Source organism: Microchirus variegatus (assembly GCF_963457635.1).
Source record: "Microchirus variegatus genome assembly, chromosome: 1".
NCBI lineage: Eukaryota > Metazoa > Chordata > Actinopteri > Pleuronectiformes > Soleidae > Microchirus > Microchirus variegatus.
Genome location: NC_139802.1, coordinates 15,402,512 through 15,424,273, shown reverse-complemented (window position 1 = coordinate 15,424,273; position 21,762 = coordinate 15,402,512). Strand labels below are relative to the sequence as shown.

General features: G+C 41.4%; 1 protein-coding gene across 2 annotated transcripts in view; it reads right to left on the bottom strand.

The window, feature by feature from the left end:
- zfpm2a (zinc finger protein, FOG family member 2a) overlaps positions 1-21,762 on the bottom strand; it is a gene marked incomplete at its 3' end in the record, with an annotated part of 114,024 nt that overhangs the window by 34,353 nt on the left and 57,909 nt on the right. For both annotated transcript variants that reach the window (XM_083888028.1, XM_083888029.1), the window contains exon 5: positions 9,306-9,417. In XM_083888028.1, the coding sequence (XP_083744154.1) occupies positions 9,306-9,417 (112 nt within the window). The remainder of the gene's footprint in view (positions 1-9,305; positions 9,418-21,762) is intronic.

The window sequence follows — 21,762 nt, the reverse complement described above, 5'->3', positions numbered from 1 at the left end:
AATAAAAACAGAGCTGGCACGCTGCATTGACTAAATGAATGCAAGCGACAGCAGAATGAGCACGGGATGCACTCATGTTATTGTCAGGACAACAGTGTTTCATTTGAGTCAGTCATTATCCTCCAAACGAAGATCAGTCCAGCATTATCCGTGCCTTATCCTCACATTTGCCATTACCTTTATTATACACTGAAAACACGTGGCGGAGAGATCTGTTCCAGTTCAGTCTTTATTTTTTGGATCACTGACATTAAAAACTGGCAAACTACACTGTCAAAAACCAACCTCGATTGCAGCTACTCTGGACGTATCTCCACAAAATTTCCAAATCGCTACAGCAACATCTTAAAAGCTCATCACGAAACCAACCTTGTTCCTCCCTGTGTCCTTACCCATGGCATTGGACTTTAAAGAGGGGTGGGAATGACTAAGATCCTTTGACCAGATTGCATGATAAAACAACCCCAAGATAAGGTTCTTGTGCTAGAGGTGGCTTGCTGTTGTGCTCCTCCATGAGTTGCAATGAGGAAAAGAAATAGGTGTGATATCGCACTGATACGGCTCTCTAAAGACTATGAGGCTATGTGTTTTTGTTTTGTTTTGTTTTTTTTTCTCTCCACACAGGTGGATGCACAATCAATAAAATGGATTAGCTGCAAAAGTATGTATAAAGGTTATCGCCGGGTTCTCCTACCTGAACACGGCACCGACCCCCGAAACAATTTTGTAATGTGTCGAGTTATTTCTTCGGAGGAAATCTGATTACGTTTTGCTCACCCTTAAAATTGATTTGCGGTGGTTTAAACATTATCACGGGAAAAATGGACCCCCGCTCTGATGGAACCCACACAACTTGAATGGAATTGTTCTAACTCCATCCTCTAAGCCTTGTGCTATCACTGCAACAGTGAACGTTGTATGTTTTTCTTCCACTAAACTCCTTTATGGGCTTTTTTTTTTCCTTTCATTCACTATGATCATCGCCTCTTTCCCCTCAGCGCGTCAGTTTCACCTGGACTCAGTTTCACCTGGACTCACTTTCACTTGTTTAGCTACACTCGCTGCCGCAGAGTCCTGTGTCAACCCTCAGAGAGACTTTAACCGTGTGGTTTTCCATCACGCTGACTGACGATCTAAACACCCCTCCACCCCAGTGATTCCTCTATCTCTCTCTCTCCATCTCTTTTGCTCACTCTTTTTTCCTTCTCCCTCACACACACACACACACACACACACACACACAACGCACCCACACACACTCTGTGACCCTCCTCAAGCCTGATAAAAAGACACCCACCCAAAAAAAAAAAAGCTGTGCGGATGCGTAGCACTTTCCAGCTCTCAGCTTTTGTCTCTGATTATCCCTGCACACACACACACACACACACACTCGCTCTCTTTCCTCTCTCTCTCTCCCTCTGACCAATGGCATCCAGCAACGGGGCTTTATCCTAAAGCACACTGACAATGCTTTTCACACCTACTTACCACAGCAGAGATGGGGGTGGTGGGCTGGATCATACCCAGGCCTAAAAGCAGGCTAAGGGTTTTTAGAAGACACACACAGAATGGACTCTTTAATTACTGACTCAAGATGCAGTAGATTTAAAAAAAAAAAAGGCTTATTTTCATATCTGCAGAATTGTTCAATGAATATAAAAATGGCCATTGATTATGCCGTTAAAGCGAAGAAGCGAAATCTACGAGTACATACGCTATAATCACATTAAGTCGCAGTGATTAATGTAATAAAGTGTGATCTCTCTTCCCCATCTGTATTGAACACATTCAATACTGTGGGGACATGCTCCTAATATTAAGACGTGGCTCCTAAAAAAAAAAAAATTCCACTTAATCGGTTCTGAGCACAAAGACGCGAGAGGAAGCGGCGCAGATAACTCGTGTAACATGTTCATACTGTGTAGATAGAGCAAGTGCACACGCTCGGACGGGAAAGTGGGGGGAAAGTCATCAAAAATAATGGCTTCTGATGCGGCGCAAGTGACTGTATGTGTGTGTGTCTCTCCTCCCAGACACACTCTTTCAGCCCTCCTGCATGATCAATACCAAAGCATTTCTCACCATTGATTATACAATTATAGAGAAGTTAAATCTGTGACACACTCTCATGTCGGAGCGTTTACCGATGCAGCAGCCTGTGGAGATGGAGAGGAAGGAAGAAGCTTCCTCTTCACTCTGTTTTTTTTTATTTTTTTTTATTCCTCTCTTTTTTTGGTGCTTAAAGCAAGCACACACTGTAGTCCAGGTACTTCACTCAGATGATTATAATGCCACGAGGGTGCAATACATCACTCTTATTAGCCACACTGGAGCACAATGGTATCATAATTAATGGTCGCAGCAGGATTGAACGCTGCCCTGACATGGAAAAGTGGGCCTACTTAAGCTCTACAAGGCATTTAAATATGCAGAGTGAATGGCACAACCCAAACCCTCGTGCTCTAAGGACAGCCCACGCTCATTAGCCCGACACCCTCTGTGGCACTGATACAAGGACGACGGGCTACACACACACACACACACACACACACACACACACACACACATGAAAGAACAGTCTTCTCCCTCATCAGTGTCCATCACTTCTTTTACATTTGCTCCGTGCATTGTTGTTTTTGTCTCTAGGCTTAGTTTGAGCAGAATGCAGATGGACAAATATATGTGTCAGCAGCCATTATGTGAAATTTTTTGGTTTGTTTGTTAGCCTGTGTGTCTGTGTGTGTGTGTGTGTGTTGGTTGACTGTGGGTGTTGTGGCAGTGTGGCGTCGGCTGCATGTGCTGTATACTGTCTAGAGGGAAAAGTGCCGGTGCATCGGGGAGAACAATGCACATAAAAGGCTGTCGAAGGAAGCGTCTGAAGCTGATGTCTTTCACGCGTGGCTCTGAATGGAGCGGCAGCAAAGTGTGTTGTGTGTGTTTGTGTGTGCGTGTAGTTTATATGCTTGCGATTGAGAGGGGGGGGGTGAAAAAAACGCCCCCACATTTAAACATACGCAGGGAGAGACAGAAGAGAATAATGTGTGTGCTCCCGACTATAATCGCACCTGCTTGTATGTGCGTGAATATTGCCCGAAAATAAATGCATGCGATTGCTCCAGAGTCCCCCTCAGATCGCTGAATGACTTGGATTTTGCTGTCCTCAAATACTCGCCCCTCCCCCCCTCCTCCTCCTCTCCATAAAGCCATCTTTACAACTTCTTGCTAATGTGGACGCTTCAGCAAAAAGACGTGCTACTCAACAGCTGCCAAATGCCTAAACCTGCCTCTCAACCCAGCTCACTCCAGCCTGACCGTACCGAGTCCTTGCGTGGCTCATTGCAATCAATTATAGTTGCAGTGGAATCATTAATAATTTCCTAATGAAAAGATTCTGTTGATCTCTGTTGTCTTTTAATTAAACATAATTAGTTGGCTGCTCAGAGCTGTGGTGGGGACTCCTTTAGGGTACAATTTTGTTTTAATACACTGATAATGGAATTTTTTACATTGTGTCACTTGTTTAGCTATTATTCAGTCACACTATTTCGCTATGTTCCCAGATAACAGATAATAACCCTTCGCACCTCCTGTTCACCGCAGTCTGTTTAAGAGAGGAGGTTTGAAATGAACAATTAAATTCTTGAACTGTAAGAGTCCTCTCATCTCACTAGTTAATGCTGCGCGTTGCCACTGAGCAGTGCAGGGAACAGTGCAGTTTTCTGCTTCATTTCCTGCAGAAAAAAAAGGGAGCTAAAATGTCTTTGTACAGTGAGGCTTTGCGAGTCGGGGGTTCAGAAAAAAAAAAAAATTCAAATAGATACTACATCTGTCCAGCCGCAATACTTCATCTTATGCCTCAGAGGTCTGCAGCTATGGAGCAGTGGAAAGAGCAAATGAAGGCATAAGAAAAAAAAAGAGAGGATCTGATTGTGAGGAGTATGAAATAATACAAAGACACAACGAGTTATAGCTAATTCTGCACTGTCCGGGCTTATGTAAAACGGCCTCGTTACATTGGTCAATTTCTGCACGAACAATGGGCGAAGTTTGCTCTGGAGACTTATTGGACAAGCTGTATCTGAATGTGGTCTGGCCTAAGAGGCTTATGGTTGAAAAGTTTAGGTGACCTCTGAATAATGCCACATAATGTTCTCACTTCTCACACTCGGTGTGTGTGTGTGTGTATAGTTTCAGTGGACTCTGATACCATGTGACAATGAGGTTCACACTTGGATTAAAGCATGGGTTTCTCAATCCTGGTCCTGGGGACCCACTGGTCTACAGGGCAGTGGCAGTGTGTCCCAGGACCAGGATGGAGGAAACCTTGGATTAAAGAATGAACAGGGTCATATATTATTTTACGTTAGGTTTCATTAATATTCCTTTAAAGGTACAGTGTGTAAAATTTAGCACCATTTATTTGTGTTGTTGTATGTTGCAGATGAATATATCCTTGATCGTATCCTTAAATTACAGAATCCTAAGTGTGTTGGAGAACTTTTATTTAGCATCAAAACTCCAAAGATTTGTTTGGATTGTCCATTATAGGCTATTATTATTACTAGTAAAAATGGTGTGGTCCAAAATGGCGCCCTCTGTAGAGCTGACCCAGCAGCTCCCGATAAAGATGAATGAAATGATGATGAAATAATGAAAAACTATTTATACAATCAGGTTGTTTTACACTAAAACAAACAAACACATTTATAATTATTTTTTATCTTCAATTACTGTTGAATTAAAATTATTTCAGCTATAGCTTTTACAAATTTGACCTTTAAAACGTAACTAGGGCACCTTTGTATTGGTTGGCATATTCCTTTTAATGAATAAACATCTAAATAATTGAATAATTGGTTATTCTGCCTGAAATTGCAACCATATGATATGAGAGCACTTTGTTTTACATAATTATTCTCATTTTGATTTGAATAACACATTTAAAATGATTACTGTGTGATATTTGTGCAGATCTGTGAGACACAAAGATGCTTTCTTCAGTCTGTAGAATAAGATGTGTATAGGTCAGGACAAAATCATACTTAAAAAAATAAAAAAGAAAGAAATATTGCGATTTTGATAAGAAATTTGATTAATTGTTCAGCCCTAGCGTATACACCAACTCACTGGTGTAAACTCTAAATGTATATTCATCTGCTGCTAAAAAACACATGCACAATTAAGCCCTTACACAATTTAAAATCTGTATTAATCATCTGCTTTCAAAGATTAAAATTATCACTAAGAAAGAATGGGTTTAAGACTGAAAAGTAGGGAAGTCAAGTGTTAAGAAATGAAGCAGCTTTCTTTAGTTTTTCTTTTTCTTTTCAAAGGATTTGTTTATAATAAGAAAAGTATATACTATAGAATACCAGCTTTAACCAGTTTGACTACAGTGTAGCTAAACCACTTAAGTACAAGGCCCTTTGACCCAAAGAAGAGTCTTCACTTGACCTCCTCCTTTGTTCCCGTCATAATTACTACAACAGGAAGAAACAATAAAACTTAACTATGGATCGTGAGAAGCTGCTGCCACATATAACCTTTACCTTTTTTTTTTTATAACATTAGTTGTTAAAGTCCCTCCAATTTGACAATGTTTCCTGTGTCGGTAACATATTCAACAAGGAGACGTTGTGAGGAAGAATCAAAATGAGGCTGAATTTGTGTCTGTGTTAAATCTCTCCTACTCTCCAGCTGTATTGTTTATCAATCTGTTGTTTATCTGTAGAGGAAATTCTCCACTGGTTTCTATCTCTCCGTGTCCCTGTCTGTCATTCTCTCTCTCTCTCTCCCCTCCTCTTCCTCCCTTGCATTACTGTAACATATAATTACTCTGCAGACTTGCTGCCTGTTTCTATAACTTCAGCTTCAAAGGAAACTGTCGGAGTGTGGAGGAGAGCATTGTGGGAGTTCCAGGTGGATTTCTCGATAATGAGTTAGCGCGGTAGTAGAGTTGAGAGTTTTAGTAATGGCTGGCTGCTAAGGCTCTTCTTGGGGGTTTAATGTAAAACAAACAGGGCCATGCTGACAGCCTGGGAAAAACAGATATTGCACATTTAAAAACTTCCACTTCAGGGCTCTCGCTGCCACTCATTTAACTGAAGGGGAATTCAAAGAAGAATTTATATTCATGAAAAGACTGTGAATGATAATTTGAGACATTAAAATGCCTCCAACATTACTCGTGGTCTTTGACTTCTATTTCTTTTTTTAATATTCCTGTCTTTCTGTTCATCTGGCTACAAATATGGATAGAGATTGGACAACAGCATAGAAAACAGTGACAGTTTTGCTGTTTATTATTATTAGTATTATAGGATCCAAAACACCAGGCAAAAACATCCACATTTGACACTATAGTTAGCTCGTCTTGGTGCTGATGTCCAGGGGCACCCCTACAGGGACTGGACTACACCACCCTGCTGCTTGTTACACATTGCCACTGCATGTATTATACATAACACAGTGCTGGAATACAACTCTCAGGGGAATCATTTTGCTGAATCCTGTTACCTCTCTCCCTCCCTCTCTCTCTCTCTCACTCTCTCCCTCTCCCTGTGCACACATTTCCTCCGACTCCCTGAATGACAAGTTTGGGGGATAGTGGCTGAGCAGTTGTACAAAATGTAATGCAGAAATCACAGGACAGAACGCCTAACAGTAAGCCACAGCCACTCAAACCAATCACCAGGCCACACTTAAAGATACTGTCCTCCCCCCATAGATCCACACTGGCAAGCCTCCAGAATGAACTGCTACTATCTTTTCAGGCAGCCATAAAGAAAGCCTAGACCAGTGGAACGTGAGCCAAAGCATATTCTGCAAGCATACTGTGTATTGAGATATTCACTGTTTTCCATAAGTAATGCATCTCAGAGAGCAATGAAGCAGCCAAGAGAGGCAAGACAGTACAGGGGTGAAGATATAAACAATCTGGGCCTCAGCCTTTCGAGGTGGGAACAAAGTTGTTGTTGGACTGAGGAGCATTTTCTTGTCAGTCCACGCTGGTGTCGACATGATAAACACGGCACCAAACAACCACAACAACACACACACACAAAAAAAAACTGCAGTTAAAATACCAAACTCAACACCGAATTTGACAAAGTTTTGATATTTTTAGCACGGCGACATTCAATTTCACTGTCACCTCCAGAGGGTGCACACACACACACACACACACACACACACACACACACACACACACACACACACACACACACACACACACACACACACACACACACACACACACACACACACACACACACACACACACACATATATACATGCAGATTGGAATATTTAACAGAGGGCGATGAAGAAGAATGTGTGGTCTAAATTGAGTCTGGATGCAACGGCTCGACGCCATCAAACACTTCACCACTTTCTCAACTACATCCAAGTCTACCCTAAAAAGAGAAGTCGCTAGGAGCAAAAATGTGGAACCAACCAAAAAAAAAACCAACACCCGACCAATTTCATCCAAAGCTCGGTGGCAAAGTTACAACAAAGGTGTTGGAGTCAGGTATGAGTTCACGCAGCGTGAATATTTTTTGGTGGCGTTCGCCCTCAGAATCCAAAGTAAATTCAATTTATTGAAATTGCCAATTCCTCTAATATCTCGTATGATAACGTCCAAAAGAGCAGAATTGAATATCATCTTGTGCGTATTTGACGTTGTCGTTGTTGTTGTTTTCAGCTCAGTAATTGTGTCACCCCGCGCGCCATAAAGCGATAAAGATAATTTACACTGACTGTAAGATTTCAATTAATTCTTTGCTTTATCGTGTTTCATCAGTTGGCAAGTGTGGAGGATTTAGAGGAACGACCTGACACATCGCAACGCAGAACAACTCTCACAAGGGGAAGCGTTGCGGATGTCATTGTGTTTAATTTAATAAGGTCAAAGCAGAAGCAGCAAACAAAGGACACACTGTCAGTGGCTCATAGCTGAGGTGATGACGCTACATCAGTACATGTATGACAAGTGGCGAAAGAAAAAAGGTGAGAAATCCCCGTTATTGCCCCCCCTTTTTTTTGTTTCATACAGTCAGTCTCCGGGCAAAAAAAAAGATTAGAAGATTTTAAAGAAGTGCATAATCTTCTTTAACAGCTTATCAAAACTTTAATGATTTGGTGATAAAGAGCACAAAGTTAAGTAGCCGGTTAAGAGGATAACTCCCCAGTGCAGTCTAGTGATTAGTAGATGAGAATTGGGAGACTGAAAATCCGGGTTGCAAATCCCACTCCTGCCATTTTATTCACTTTGAGGAAAAAGGGAGCTCCATTTCAGCTTTGGGGTTATTGTCACGCGGTAATCATTTTTGAAAAGTGATAAATGGAGCTCCTTTCTTGCACTCTTTTGGAATCCAAAACACATCTTTATTTACGTATTTATTTTCGCAGTGTCACCCTGGTTAACACCCGTCAAGACCCAATTATAGACGATACAAATGCTTTCATGTGAAGTGGAGCTATACAGGCCGCGGTGTCAGGCCTGTATACAGTTTAAACATCTCCTCATTCAGTGAGCAACAAACTCAGCTCTCTACACATCAATGTTGGGCTGTTTTAATGAGGGTTTTTCCATCTGGACACAATGCAGCAGACTGAGGAAAGTATTTTTTTTTTTATGTTAGTGGTGTTTTTGTCATTTTAGGATCAATTTTGAGTGAACAACATGAATTTTACAACAATTCCCCTCCCTCACATATTTACATAAATCCATTTCTAGCAGGGCTTGTATGGATGACTGATTTGTTAAAGATATACAGCTAAAGCTTTGCAGAATTAGTGAGAGAACAAATGAAGCAAAATGGCAAACCCATCTCCACTCGTGCTTTGCCTGGTATCTACTCTGAGATAGGGATTCACTTAATATAAAAGAGAAAAAAAAAAGGGGCATTAATTACCTTGTGAAATCTAAAGACCATTAACTCTGTGTGTCAAGTGATGTTTCTCAGTTCCTAATCAGAGTTATAGTGATATAAATTACTCATTGGATGAACAAAACAGATATGGCTGTGAGAGCGGTGTGCACGTATGTCTTTGTGTGAGTCCTTGCAGGTGTGTTTTTTTTGTTGCAATTATTTGTGTGTGTTTGCGACTTTGAGAAGCAAGGAGAGCGAGAAAGAGAAAAGGAAAAAGTAGGAGACGGAGGGAAAGAAGGAAGAGAGGGAGTGGGAGGGAGACGGGCAGGAGTGGAGAGGATGGAGAATTGTCAGTGTCTTTGCAGCGGTGCTGTGGCGTGGTGTGTTGCGCTGCGGAGAGATAACAGGATGCCGGCGCTGCTTGCTTACCTTTGCTGTACACCACACAGTTGTTTTTGTTGTCTTCCGCTCCCTGCCAAGTCACATCCAGCAGCCACCTGGGGCCGGCGCTCAGCACCACTGGGACCGTGCTCTTCGTCTTCTGGACAGCAACAGATAACAAATACTAATCATTTGCTTATTTTGCTGATTAAAGAAACATTAATAACCACAGAGTTATGCTCCGGTGTGCTGCTCCAAATGGACAATAAACACACAATTTCACTAAAGCCCTCCTCCCCCCCTCTGTAACTCAAGTGCGCGCATTTGTGTGTGATCTGCAGCACTGTTTGGAATGCTGACAAATGAGCCTCCACTGTATAAAAGAAGAGGAATTCTCATGCAGGATTGACCCCAGTGATTCAGCATCAGATCTTTTAGATTAGCGAGAACATCTCAGGTGTCTGGGAATTATTGGGGGGGGAGGAAAAAAAGTCTTGTGACTATTCGAAGAGGAAGAAGCGAGTGTTCAGCGGTGAACTTTGGGCACATTGTGCCTCGCTATCACCAGGATCTCACTATTTCCTGAAACAAGCAGGGAGGAATTTAAAGAATCAGTATCCATTTCAAAGGGCGATTGAGGTTAGAGTTTTGATAATGTGCTGGAAAATTATTCCGAGTGTGTAAGGTCATTTTTCTTCTCGGTCAGAGGTCAAAAGCAGAGTTTTATTTCTCAGAAAGGGAAAAAAAATATAAACCAGTTAGATAGAGTAGAACATCCACTGTAATAGATTCACATGCAGCAGTGTCACCAGATTTGCCTCCTCTATTCATCCTCACATGATTTCTTCTATTTTATTTTATATTGGTGTTTTTCTTTTGCATCTTGCAAAATAGTGCACTGGTGATATGTGTGTGGGTTATATATTTATTTATATTTTTTGTTGAAGGGAGGCAGTGGAGTGTTGGTAACAGCATCTCAGGCAGCAGGGTACAGTAGCCTATTACTAAAAGGCAAAATGTCAGTATTTCAAGGCCATTACTTCTGAACCCCGGGGCCCTCCTTCATTAGGATGTTACAGAAATAGTTTAGGTAAAAGAAAATGGGTTGGGGTGCAATCTTGACACTTCATTTCTTTTTTTTTTTTTTTTTCATCTGAGGCAGGCAGTGACAGCACACTGTCCATCTGCCTAATACAGACAGAGAAACACTAGTCCTCTCCTGTGCTTTTCACTTATTTCTCCCCCGCAAAAGGCAACAACCTTCAAGGATAAATGCAAATGTCATTTGAGCATGTTAAAGGTCTGAATTGGCACAGATATGCACAAGAGATGAGCACTGTGCTCCGGCAGTGCGCCTGCATATGCCCCCCTCCTTCCTCCTTCCTCCTCCTTCCTCCTCCTCCTCCTCCTCCTCCACCACCCGCCCATTTCTCTTTTCATGAACTCTATCTAGTCAGAGGCTGGAGGACATACAGATTTTTTTTTTTTTTTTTTTAAAGAAAGACAGAATTATTCCCCAATAGCAAAAACATCTCAGAGAAGGGATAAGAATCAGTTCTGATTTTTTTTCTTCAAGAAAATTAGAAAAACAAATACTAAATAAAGTAGTCCTTACATATGATATATATATATATACATTATGTATATCTATATTTATAGCTCTGCACATTGGCAGACTACAGTGCCAAACTGATCAAACACAGACAGAAAATTGTGTCTATTGATATTCTTATTCCTTCTTCTGGCATCTTCTTATCCTGTCCTGGCAGCAGATGAGAGAGGACCTCTGTAATTCAAGCCGGCCACGATTTCACATTTCAAATTAGCCTCACAATAAAGTCTTCTATCTGGCTAACCTGAAAATCTCACACCCCTGTCAAAGGAGCAGTGCAGACCGGCCGATTGTTGCTAGGGCGACTATCTGAAATGGGAATCAGATTAACCCTTTCTTAGATCTCCAGACTGGTGCCATCTCTTATTCAGCAGCGAAAGGCCTCTCTGTCGTCCCTCTGAGACTCTGGGAATTCACGATATTCCAGCTGCTCTTAATGTAGCCAACAGGGACACAATAATATGTACAAAAAAAAAAAAAAAAGAATTAATTTTTTTCATCACAATTATTCCGATCGGTTTTTGCTTTGATTGTAACTTTAGTAATTCTAACTCAAAGGTATTGTGCATTATTTTCGATTAAATTATCATTTATTATGTTTTCTTTTTGCGTTCCCCTTTTGTTGGGAACCGAGCAGCAACAAGCAAGCGCAGTCCCTCAGTCCCCAGATTTACATAATGCATCTATCGCGACAATGGCGGCCAATGTCTCTCCGCGAGCACGCGGCGTGAACCAGATGTCACAAAAACAAAAGAAATGCAGGGGAGCAACTACACGCACAACACAGTCAGGATTAAGAAGAGAATGGCGTCACTGTTGGGGAGGAGCAAATGCAAATGAAAACATTTGTACGACCCGATCAGCTGGTGCAAGTGGCCGAGTGCAGGAGAAATAAAGACTGACAGGCAGAAAATTACAATTTCCCTGCAGCGAGGGACTATATGATGAAATGGTTTAATAAAAAAAACAAAAAAAACAAGCTCATGTGTGACGTGACGTATGGAAGCTCTTTCCTGTTCAAAACAGTATTTTGAGTGCTGAGTTTTTAGAATGTGCTGACGCCCTAATTAATCGATAATCATAAAACAGTCCTACTTATCAATTGTTTATTCCTTTTTTAAATACATATTAAATAAGAATAAACAAGAACATCTCATTTTCTTTATAGCGCTACAGTGTTAAATATCAGTACACAGTGTATTATCCCTGTCGGAGCCTGTAAAAAAACCCTCTGGCCTTCTTCTCCATGTAGTGTGTTATGGTTTATCCACCCACTGCCTTCACTCCAGTGGTTTCAATACTGTATTTTCTCTCCCCCCCCCCTCTCTTGAGCTCTGTTACCGCTCCTCGTGTAAGAGATACAGTGACCAAAACAGTGTAGTCAGCGAGGAAGTGATTACAAACTGATGCTCCAAATTCGCTATAAAATGAAAATCAATATTTCCACAAGTTGCTGCAACATAAAAGATAACCTTCATTGATTTTCCTAGACTTAGGCCTCTGCGATAAAATCTAATATAAATTTTCAGCCACACGGATTTGGATCAGAGCGGCGCAGGGGCTGAACGATAAGTTCCGCGCACATCTCTCAGACCTGGATTTTTTTTTTTTCACCCCCTTTTTCCCTTCTTCCAAGGCAGAGCTGTACTATTTATAATTGGCCCTGTGTGAGCAAAAGCTTCTATCAGGAATCTGTTCTAATTTTTATTACTGAGAAGCTAAAGCCTGTTCCAGATAATTTGGAAATTTCAGGGGAATTGTGATAGAGCTGATGGCACAGCCGGACTGACTCCAGAAAGGAGCTAACCTGTAATAGCCTCTGTGGCTGCGCTGATTAAATGTTGCCATAGATGAAAGACCTGCCATCACCGCAATAAATTAACCAATCACACAAATCCCAAGTCGCTACTAATCCCTCCTTGATACCATGATCCTCTGATCAGCTGAAGGAGGTGAAGAAGAAAGTGGCTTGTGACACTCAGCCTTCCTATAACTCCCTGCTTCCCTGTGTAAACATCAAGCTAATGATATCACCGCTGACCATTTCACCACCACTGGCTACTCTTAACCTGCGTCATGGTCAGGGCAGGTGAAATCGATACAGACCTTGGTGAGAATGATTATTTTCCTTCTTCTTCTTCTTCTTTTTTTTTTTTTTTCTCCCCCTGCCTCCACCAAGGTCACTGACTGGCACTGTATCTTGTCTTGATCCCACAGCTGCAGGATTTAGACAACTGAGAGATCAAAACCACTCTGTCTGAATATCTTAAGACATTCATTGGCTTAACGTCCTGCTTTCAACACCCACTTGGTGTGGAGTAGTGCCATTTTGAAACAAAAGACACCAGTTGAAATATTTCAATAATAGCATAGACATCTTTTTAAATACTGTTTTCCTCTTCTTTTGTCAATCAACAACGATTTCACTCTCCCCCCCCCCACACACACACACACACTTTAATTATTGTGAAATGCAGTTCTCTCTTTCTTCACTTGACCTCGTGTCCACGTCCGAGCGACATCGCAATTTTGAAGTCACACTTTACTCGCGGCATAAATATGACAACAAAATAACAAGCTTATGCATGGGTTATACCAAGTTTATATGTGCTCTGTTTCTAACATGGGAGCGAGGATAAAGGATTTGTACCTGTTTTACCAGTCAGTTTACAGCAGACGGCACACTCACACCTTGATAACGTCCATTGCAATTAGTTGTTCACTGCGATGAAACAAATTGCATGTGGTCAACTGGAAATTTCATTAAGGGAGATTTTCCTCTAGCTCTCGTTATCGCTCTGCGTATTAATATTTTCTTAGCCTCAAGGATGGCTGAGTTTCAAGGGTCTTTTTTTTTTTTTTTGAATAAAGTGGCCAAAGCTAACCTCACAGTCGGTGTTCTTCCACTTCTGTGTATGCTGGGGAGAAGCAGCATATATGCTTAGTTAGGAGCTGCATCTTTTTTTCCTTGTGCGCCCTGAAATAAGACTCTGTCAACATCCTACATAAAGTGGGAAATACCTCAATTTCTCAAATGTGCTTTTGTGTCATTTCCTCCTCTGCTAAATGGCCATGGTTACATCTGCTTAAATGAAAAGATACCTACAGTACATACAGCCTAGACCCCCTCCCCCCCTCCCTTTGCCAATCTCCCTCTCTCTAAGGCTATAGCATCTGCTATTGGGAGACTAAATAACAGAAATATGCAGGAATTGCACACTAATTCCCTTTAGAGATAGATCTTGGCTGGTGCTCTGTCATAAATCAGAGAATTTCGATATGAAATGAGGCAAGCTGCTCTAATCATTTCTGCATTTCAAATTGGATCACCGGCTCAATCGCTTGGCTTTTAAACTGCTTGCCTAAGAGCAAATGTGAGGTGGGAGATAATTCAGCCGAAATCTCTGCCTGCTCTGTGCGGCGGTTAGTTTACTGCTTGAGTGCAAGAGAATGCTTTTTTCTTCCCTTAGCCCCATCTTTCTCTTTTCAACTTTGTTAAATTGACTTTTCATTTTAAAATCGATTAAATTGAAAGAGCTGCTGCTGTTCCCGGAATCTTTAAAGGGACACCCATCACTGTGCGCATGTGCCTTTATTTGGCTGCTGCTATCATGGCAGCGCTTTGGGGAATAAATATTTTCTCATTTAAATCACCTTTTATCCTGCTGACTGGACTCGAAGCATCAAAGTTCATGTGCTACATTAGCTATTGCTTATTTCACTCCAGTTAAATGCTCACAGTGGCTGTAGCTGTGTGTGACTATGGGTGGCATTGCATTATCACTGTATGTTCACCACAGATTGCTAATAAGGCAGACGATTCAGTGGCTGCTCTAGGTTTTTTATTTATTTATGGGTGGAATACATATTTATTTTAATACTGTTAAAGTGAAAAAGCATATGTTGCTTTTTAAATCAGGGAGGAGAGAAGTGTAGAATAGACATTCACAGGAAGACGAGGGACTCAATCCAGACTCCATTCTTCAAGACCTTCAGGCACACCGAGGTGCTCCAGCTCTAAAGCCAAACAGTTTAGTGTAAGCTGTTACCTGCCCCGAAGACAAGCAACCCTCTTTCTCCACCTCTGCCTTGCTTCCTTTCCTTTCTTTCCTTTCATTATTTTCCATTTCTCTTTCTAGCCTTTCCTCTCCCGTGCTTTTACCGTTTATCCCACCACCTCTGTCCTCTCCTTTTTTGTTTCCTTCCCTCTCCTTCTCCCTTTCATCTCCTCCTTGTCATCTCCCATGTTTCCCTTTCCCAGGCAGAACTACTGTTTGAATCATCTTTACTTTCTCGACCATCTTCAGCCCCTCAGCATCAAATTACAATGTCCCCAACTTTCTTTGTAGTGGAGAATGTTTAATTCAGCGTGCGTGAGTCTACTGCTCCATAACTCTGTGGAATGCATATGTCCTGAGAGCTATTTAAAGTTGTAAACAAGGCAAAGTTGAATTTGTAATGTACGTGCTCCAGGGATTATTCGTGTCTCGCAGGCAGGAGTGTACGCGTATTTCTTGTGTTTGGCTTTGGTCAGAGGACAGAACAGTCCCGTCGCTCCATTGCTCACCATGTGAATTACTCAAAATTTTACCATTTGAATCCAATTGGGGAAGAACTTGTTTGATCTTTTGCATGTAAGTTAGGGCTGACTCCCCGAGCAGCGTGAAGCCATGTGAAGGAACATAATAGGGAACTTGGAGCCAGTAATGTTCACCTGTATGGATATTACCATGGACCCTGGGGGTCGCGGTGGCAGGTGGCGTATTCTCTGGACAGAACCACTATTTCTCTGTCAGGAAAAAACACGCGGATGGGGGGGGGGGGGGGGGGGGGTTTCTTCAAAGTGGAAGACGGGAGTCAATCAGTCTATAGGGTCACAACAAATCTCCGCTCTCATAAGCACACATGGAAGACTAGGATCAGTCACAGGCAGTAAATAAAGACAACAATAAAATAGTAGGCATGATGCCTGAATAAAGCCCCCCTGACTTTAGATAAACCTCTGTTCCTCCTCTAGGTATTGGATTTTAATATTCTTTTGAACTTCCTTCTTCTTTTCTTGTGCAGTTGTACATTTCATGTTGCATTAGAGTGGAATCTACTGTATTTCAGGCGTCTCTCTCAGCCAATCTCGGCTCCTAATTCAAAAAGTGAGCTCCGTCCAAATCATTGTGTTCAGAATAATACACCTGTACGGATGTAAATTTGTTGTAATGATGATCAAACTGAACAAAGGTATGAGTGAGTCGATCAACAACATATTCCTGCACTGTTCAATAGTTTGATCTCTGAGTGCACTTGGAAAAAAAATGAGAAATGGGGGTCTCACTAAATCCACCGTCAAAGTCCAACAATATTTACATCAAGTTAAGTAAATAAGATAACGATGGTGAACTTGGCCTCCACCAACTGCATTAGACGTGAACTCTCTTATCAGAGGCTCAGCACATGCTCTGTTCAGAGATGGGTTTCCTGAGCTGGAAGTGGTTTTTGTTACCCAATTAGTTTGCTGACGACCCTGCAGTCTAATATTCCTGCTTTGACAGACTCATACACATCCATCTAATGAGGCACTGCCGGACCACCATGGAGTGAATGGACACTGTCCAGACCTTCATCTCCTCCAGCACCTATCAGCTTTCTTATCTTCAACGCTAACCTTTTTTTGTTTTGGTCAGAAGACTTGAATATTTTTTTTTTATCCACACAGTTATTCAAACAGGGGTTTTGTCTATGGTAGGCTCCAAGCCAACTAGGACTGAGGATCAGAGGGCTAAGGCCAGGACAGGGGGACAGCGAGGAGTTATCAAGGTCTACCAGCAGGGGTTTGCTTCCCTGCAGGGTGGCTGTCCTTTCTCTGAGAGAAGTAATGCAAGCAGATCCCCTGTGCTTCTCCACTTCCATCACTCGTAGAGGCATCACAATCCTCCATATACACAATTTAAATTGACTTTTGACATTTTTCGCACTTTGATTCAATCTGATAATCATCACTAGAAATGTGCCAGTGCTAGACGGTGAAGTCTTGATTTGTAAAGGTCAAAAGATCATTGCTTTTATGACAAAAACATTTTTTCTCTTGAACAGAATAGGAACATAGTGTCAAGTGTGATTAGAGCCACCAGTTTCATACCTTGCAAAAGCAAAATGCCATATTTCTATATGTAACCTATTATATTGAATATATATATATATATATATGTATATATATATATATATATATATTCACCATTTAACAAAGGAAGTCAAAGAGGATAGTCTTCTGCTATGTGTGCATGTTCAACAAGAGCAGGTTTCATTGTTGTTATTGCAGAAATGTCTCCACACCATTTCCGTACATATCTAAAATAGGTGGATTTTCCAGGTTTGGTTGTTACCTCCACCTCCATCAGTGGCCTTTCAGTCACAAAGGTGCTGCAACAGGTGACTAGGAGCCATTAATGCCACTTGTTGTTTAGACTTTGAACCCAGAAATTTCTCATTTTCTATATCTTTTTAATCAGCGGTCAGGTCAGAGGCTGAAACCTTAGGGAACCCCCACTGTAAATGCCATGTGATGTGATGTTGGAGATGTTTTAAAGACTCATTTCACTTGCTTTCTTTTTGCTCAGGCAGCCACTTATTATCTCTACAATGAACCAAAACCCTGCTCTGACTTAGTACAGGAAAATACAAGAGGACTATTTGCTTGCAAATTGGGGATTATCTGCACCCATTCTTAAAAAAAAGAAACGAAAGTTGTTTCAACATATCCTGAGTTCCAGCCATGACAGTGACAGATGGCAAAGCAGCTGGCATCACTCAACTTTGTTTCACTTTTCGTTCTTTTTCTTCTTCTGCCTCATGAGCCTTTCTTGCAATCGAGGTCTACTGTGTATTGAAGTGTTGGATAATCATTCATTTGGGAAGACATATTGCATATTGTAATACAGGACGATACGGGTGAAATCAGGAACTTTGAGCTTGACTATTGTTGCCTGTCAAACTAACATTCTGTGAAGAGGGAAAAGCCTGCTTTGCTTACTTTAAAACAGGGTGAATCACAGCGAAAGGATCATCTTCCCAAATCTGCCGTGAGCTGTAATTCAAATTCATAAAAAAACTTTGAGATAAGTGTGTGCGTAAGTGATAGTGTGTGACTGCAAAGTGTTACGCTATCCCAAACGGAACAGTTGTTCATGAATGTTAATGCTCATATCAAGCTGTTGACAACATACAGAAAACCATAAGCGCGCACATACTACGTCTCCTCACTGTGACAGTTTGCTCGCCACACTGCGTTTGCCTCCTGATGGGTCACTGTCTGACAGCAAACACCTCGGAGAGATCAGCTCACCGACCTCTGAACTCCACCTCCCCAGACGTTCACTGAGCTTTCATTTGTCCTGCTCTGCTGTTGCTGAATGAATGATGACTTGAACAGACTGTTGCAGGTAGACGGATGTTTGTTTGCCTGTTACAGCTACAGCATACAATATAGTTACAGAATACAAATGGTCACATCTGCAGTGTTTGTGAGGACTGACCCTTGTTTAAGTGTATGATAGCATAGATTTCCTACAGCTGTTCTGATCTGAACTGAGCCCCGTTTGGAACAACTTCAGGCCTTTCTGCAAGGAATTTGCATGTTCTCCCCATGTGTGCATGGGGTTTCTCCGGGTTCTCTGGCTTCCTCCCACAGTCCAAAAACATGTGATATGGGGATTAGGTAATTTGGTGACTCTAAATTGACCTTAGGTGTGAGAGTGTGAGTGAATGGTTGTTTGTCTCTATATGTGGCCCTGTGATGGACTGGCGAACTGTGTACCCCGCCTATCAATGTCAGCTGAGATAGGCACAGCACCCCCCGTGACCCTCTGGTGGAGGATAAAGTGGTAGATAATGGATGGAATATACAATTGTTATTTAAAAATCCTTAGCTGACTATAACTGATGTGTGGGGTCCTGAAAATGAGTGTCAAAAATTGCCTTCAATTTAATATTGCGTCAATATTGTCAGTGTTTAATTACAAAAACACAATAAAAATACAGTCACTATCACAGTACCAACTGCTGTAATTTTAACAAGAGGCCGGTGTATTTATGTATTTTTTTTTTTTTTTTAAAGCTACACCTACAGTGCACCCAGTGTCTGATTAGCAAACTGACACCACATTGAATCATAGTTCCAATGATCCCCATCTTTGTATTTGTATTTTGATCTAGTCGGTGGAAATTTGGCATGTCTAAAGAAACCATGCAGCCATTACAGTGAGCACAAAGCAAATCAGTGAGTCCTGCTCTGCTTATCAGCAGACCTGCCATATCAGTTTGGGTAGTTGTGTTGTGATGTAAGGACGGCAAAATGTCAGGTTCACTTGTAGATCAAGTCAACCATGCATTATCTCTCAAACAGTGGAGCTTGGCTGTGGCTGTAATAGCTCCGACTAGCTGACTGACTGCATCGCGGCTAATACATGGAGCTGTGGGTGGCAATGAGTTCCGGCCATGCACACACAAACTTTGAAAGTGCAGGCAGGGAAAATAGAAATAGCACTCGGAAACGAAGGCTATCTACATTATTATGCTTCCTCTCTATCAAACTCACAGTGTCACAGTGCTAAAAAATCCAGATTTAAAAGGCTCCTTCAATAAAGCGCGGTTGTTTCCCCTTTTGATGTAAGAACATGAAAACCATTGGTAATGCCATCGATAAATATATGGATGACATTGAACAAGGGAGACCGGGGCAGATAATTACCATTTTACCCATCTGAAGGGACCCTGATGTTGGTTTAAACCCAAGAAATAATTGATGCATGCAATCACAAATTGGTTCTCCGCCTAAAATTTGGGCCCATTATTTCATTAGATGAAGCCACATTCTTTGTGCCAAATTATTTGTGTCCAACACAGAAATTCAAATCCTGTTAGTCCTGATAATGTGCAGCATTTCCCCGACCACATCCAAGTCAGTTTCAGTACTTTCACAGGAACACACAGACGACTTTTTCTTTCAATTCCATACATTATAGAGTAAGTGGAAAATATTTAGACTTTGAATTGATAGTTGATTTGTCTGTTTGTTCATGCATATACATGTGTGTGTGTGTGTCATTTAGGAACTATGCTACAGAGAAGTCCTTTCCTGAGGTGCCTTCTTGCATATGTAATTGGATGTTACTGTAAATAATTGCCTGGGCATGTGCCAGTGTGATGATGGCAATGATTTGTGTGTTTGTGTTTGTGTGACTGTAGGTGTGCGGAATATGCGTGTATCTTTCTGTATGTTTGTGTGACTTGTGTGTGCGTCTGTGTGTGTGTGTGTGTGCATCTGCCCCATCCGTACTCCACTCTCAAGTCCCACTGATTCTCCTTTCCAGCCATGTTGAATCCTCTTTTCCTTATCAGGCGAGCCCAGGCCTGCATCAGGCTCTCCTTGCTATGACAGAGGCTACAACAATAGGCCTGCGATACCGCTGCTTAGCGCTGCGTTTCGGAGGGGAAACCTGCCACGGGCGCAGATTAACTACAACACACACACACACACAAAATAGATTGCAGCCTCCAAAACAAAACATTTTTCAGAATGCCTCCTCTTGATTAATGAAGCAATGACAAGAAGAAAAATATAATTTCTGAAACAGAAAAATCCACCACCACTTGTTAAAGTTTAGGGTTAGCTAACAATAAACATATTGGAGGGAGAGGGTGGGGAAAAAGGGTGAGATAAATGGCTTGAGTGATGGGCTGAATAATTTCTGGAGATTTTTTTTTGGTCTCACAGACCCATATTCCTACCTACTGTGCTAAATTACACAATAATCACACCCGATCTGTCTGACAGCATCTGTTCTCTCTCTGTCCCGGGTTAAAATTAGGACAGTATCTTGACATTTTTTTGCTCTTCTGTAGTCCACAAACAAAAGCGCTCTGTTCACACTTTTAAGGCAGCACACAGTCTGCACAGGCACACGCTGAAGTACACACATACTCAAACATGGCGACACACTTGTGCACATGTGTAAACACACATTGATTTAACAACCACGTTCTCCAGCAAGACAGAAATATCCTCTGTCAATATGAGACTTAACACTCGTACTTACTAGAGTTAATAAAGGCATAATTAATAAATAAACAATAACGTAAAAGAGGTTGACGCACATGCAGTAATATTTTCTCTTCTGCAAAGGTTAAAAAAAAAAATTCCACATGTGATATTGTAAAGGTGTATTAAATGATATGATTATAATGATGTACGACTCACTGGTAATAGTTTAACACTGTGTTGAGACTAAATTGGTTTATTATACCTAATTAGCCGATAGCGCTTGCTGACTTTTATCACGTCCTTGTAACCTGCCTTTGTATCGGGGGCCCCTGCGTGAAAAACAGATTACTGTGGTAGATTTTTTTATTATTATTATTATTATTTTTTTATAATAAACCACTGCTCACAGCAAAAATTAGCAAACATACAATGAGTATATTAAGATAGAAGACAAGATACACAACTGCATAGATCTTAATCTGGAATTAAGCAAGTCTCATGCATTTCAATTACTGTGTAATTTGCACTAAAAGGCCCTCAAAACACATAAAGACCACAATTCCATTGAATCCAGACTCATTACAGTGCACCTTGACTAAGCCCCAGTAATTAGCATTGGTAAAGCATTGTACAAGAGGCGGTAACACACTCATCAACCCACATTTACAACAGAGCTCTAAATCTGCTCCTCATTAATAGCCTGCCTCCCAATCAATTATTAACACCTACAATGGAGGCTGGGCTCACCAGGACCAGGCCTCTTACTCCAGGCAAACTGTGGGCTACCTTCTCCTCCCAGTTCTGTCCAGCATAGGTAATTACCACTTTTAAAGACACCTGCTACTCAATAGCTTCGACCC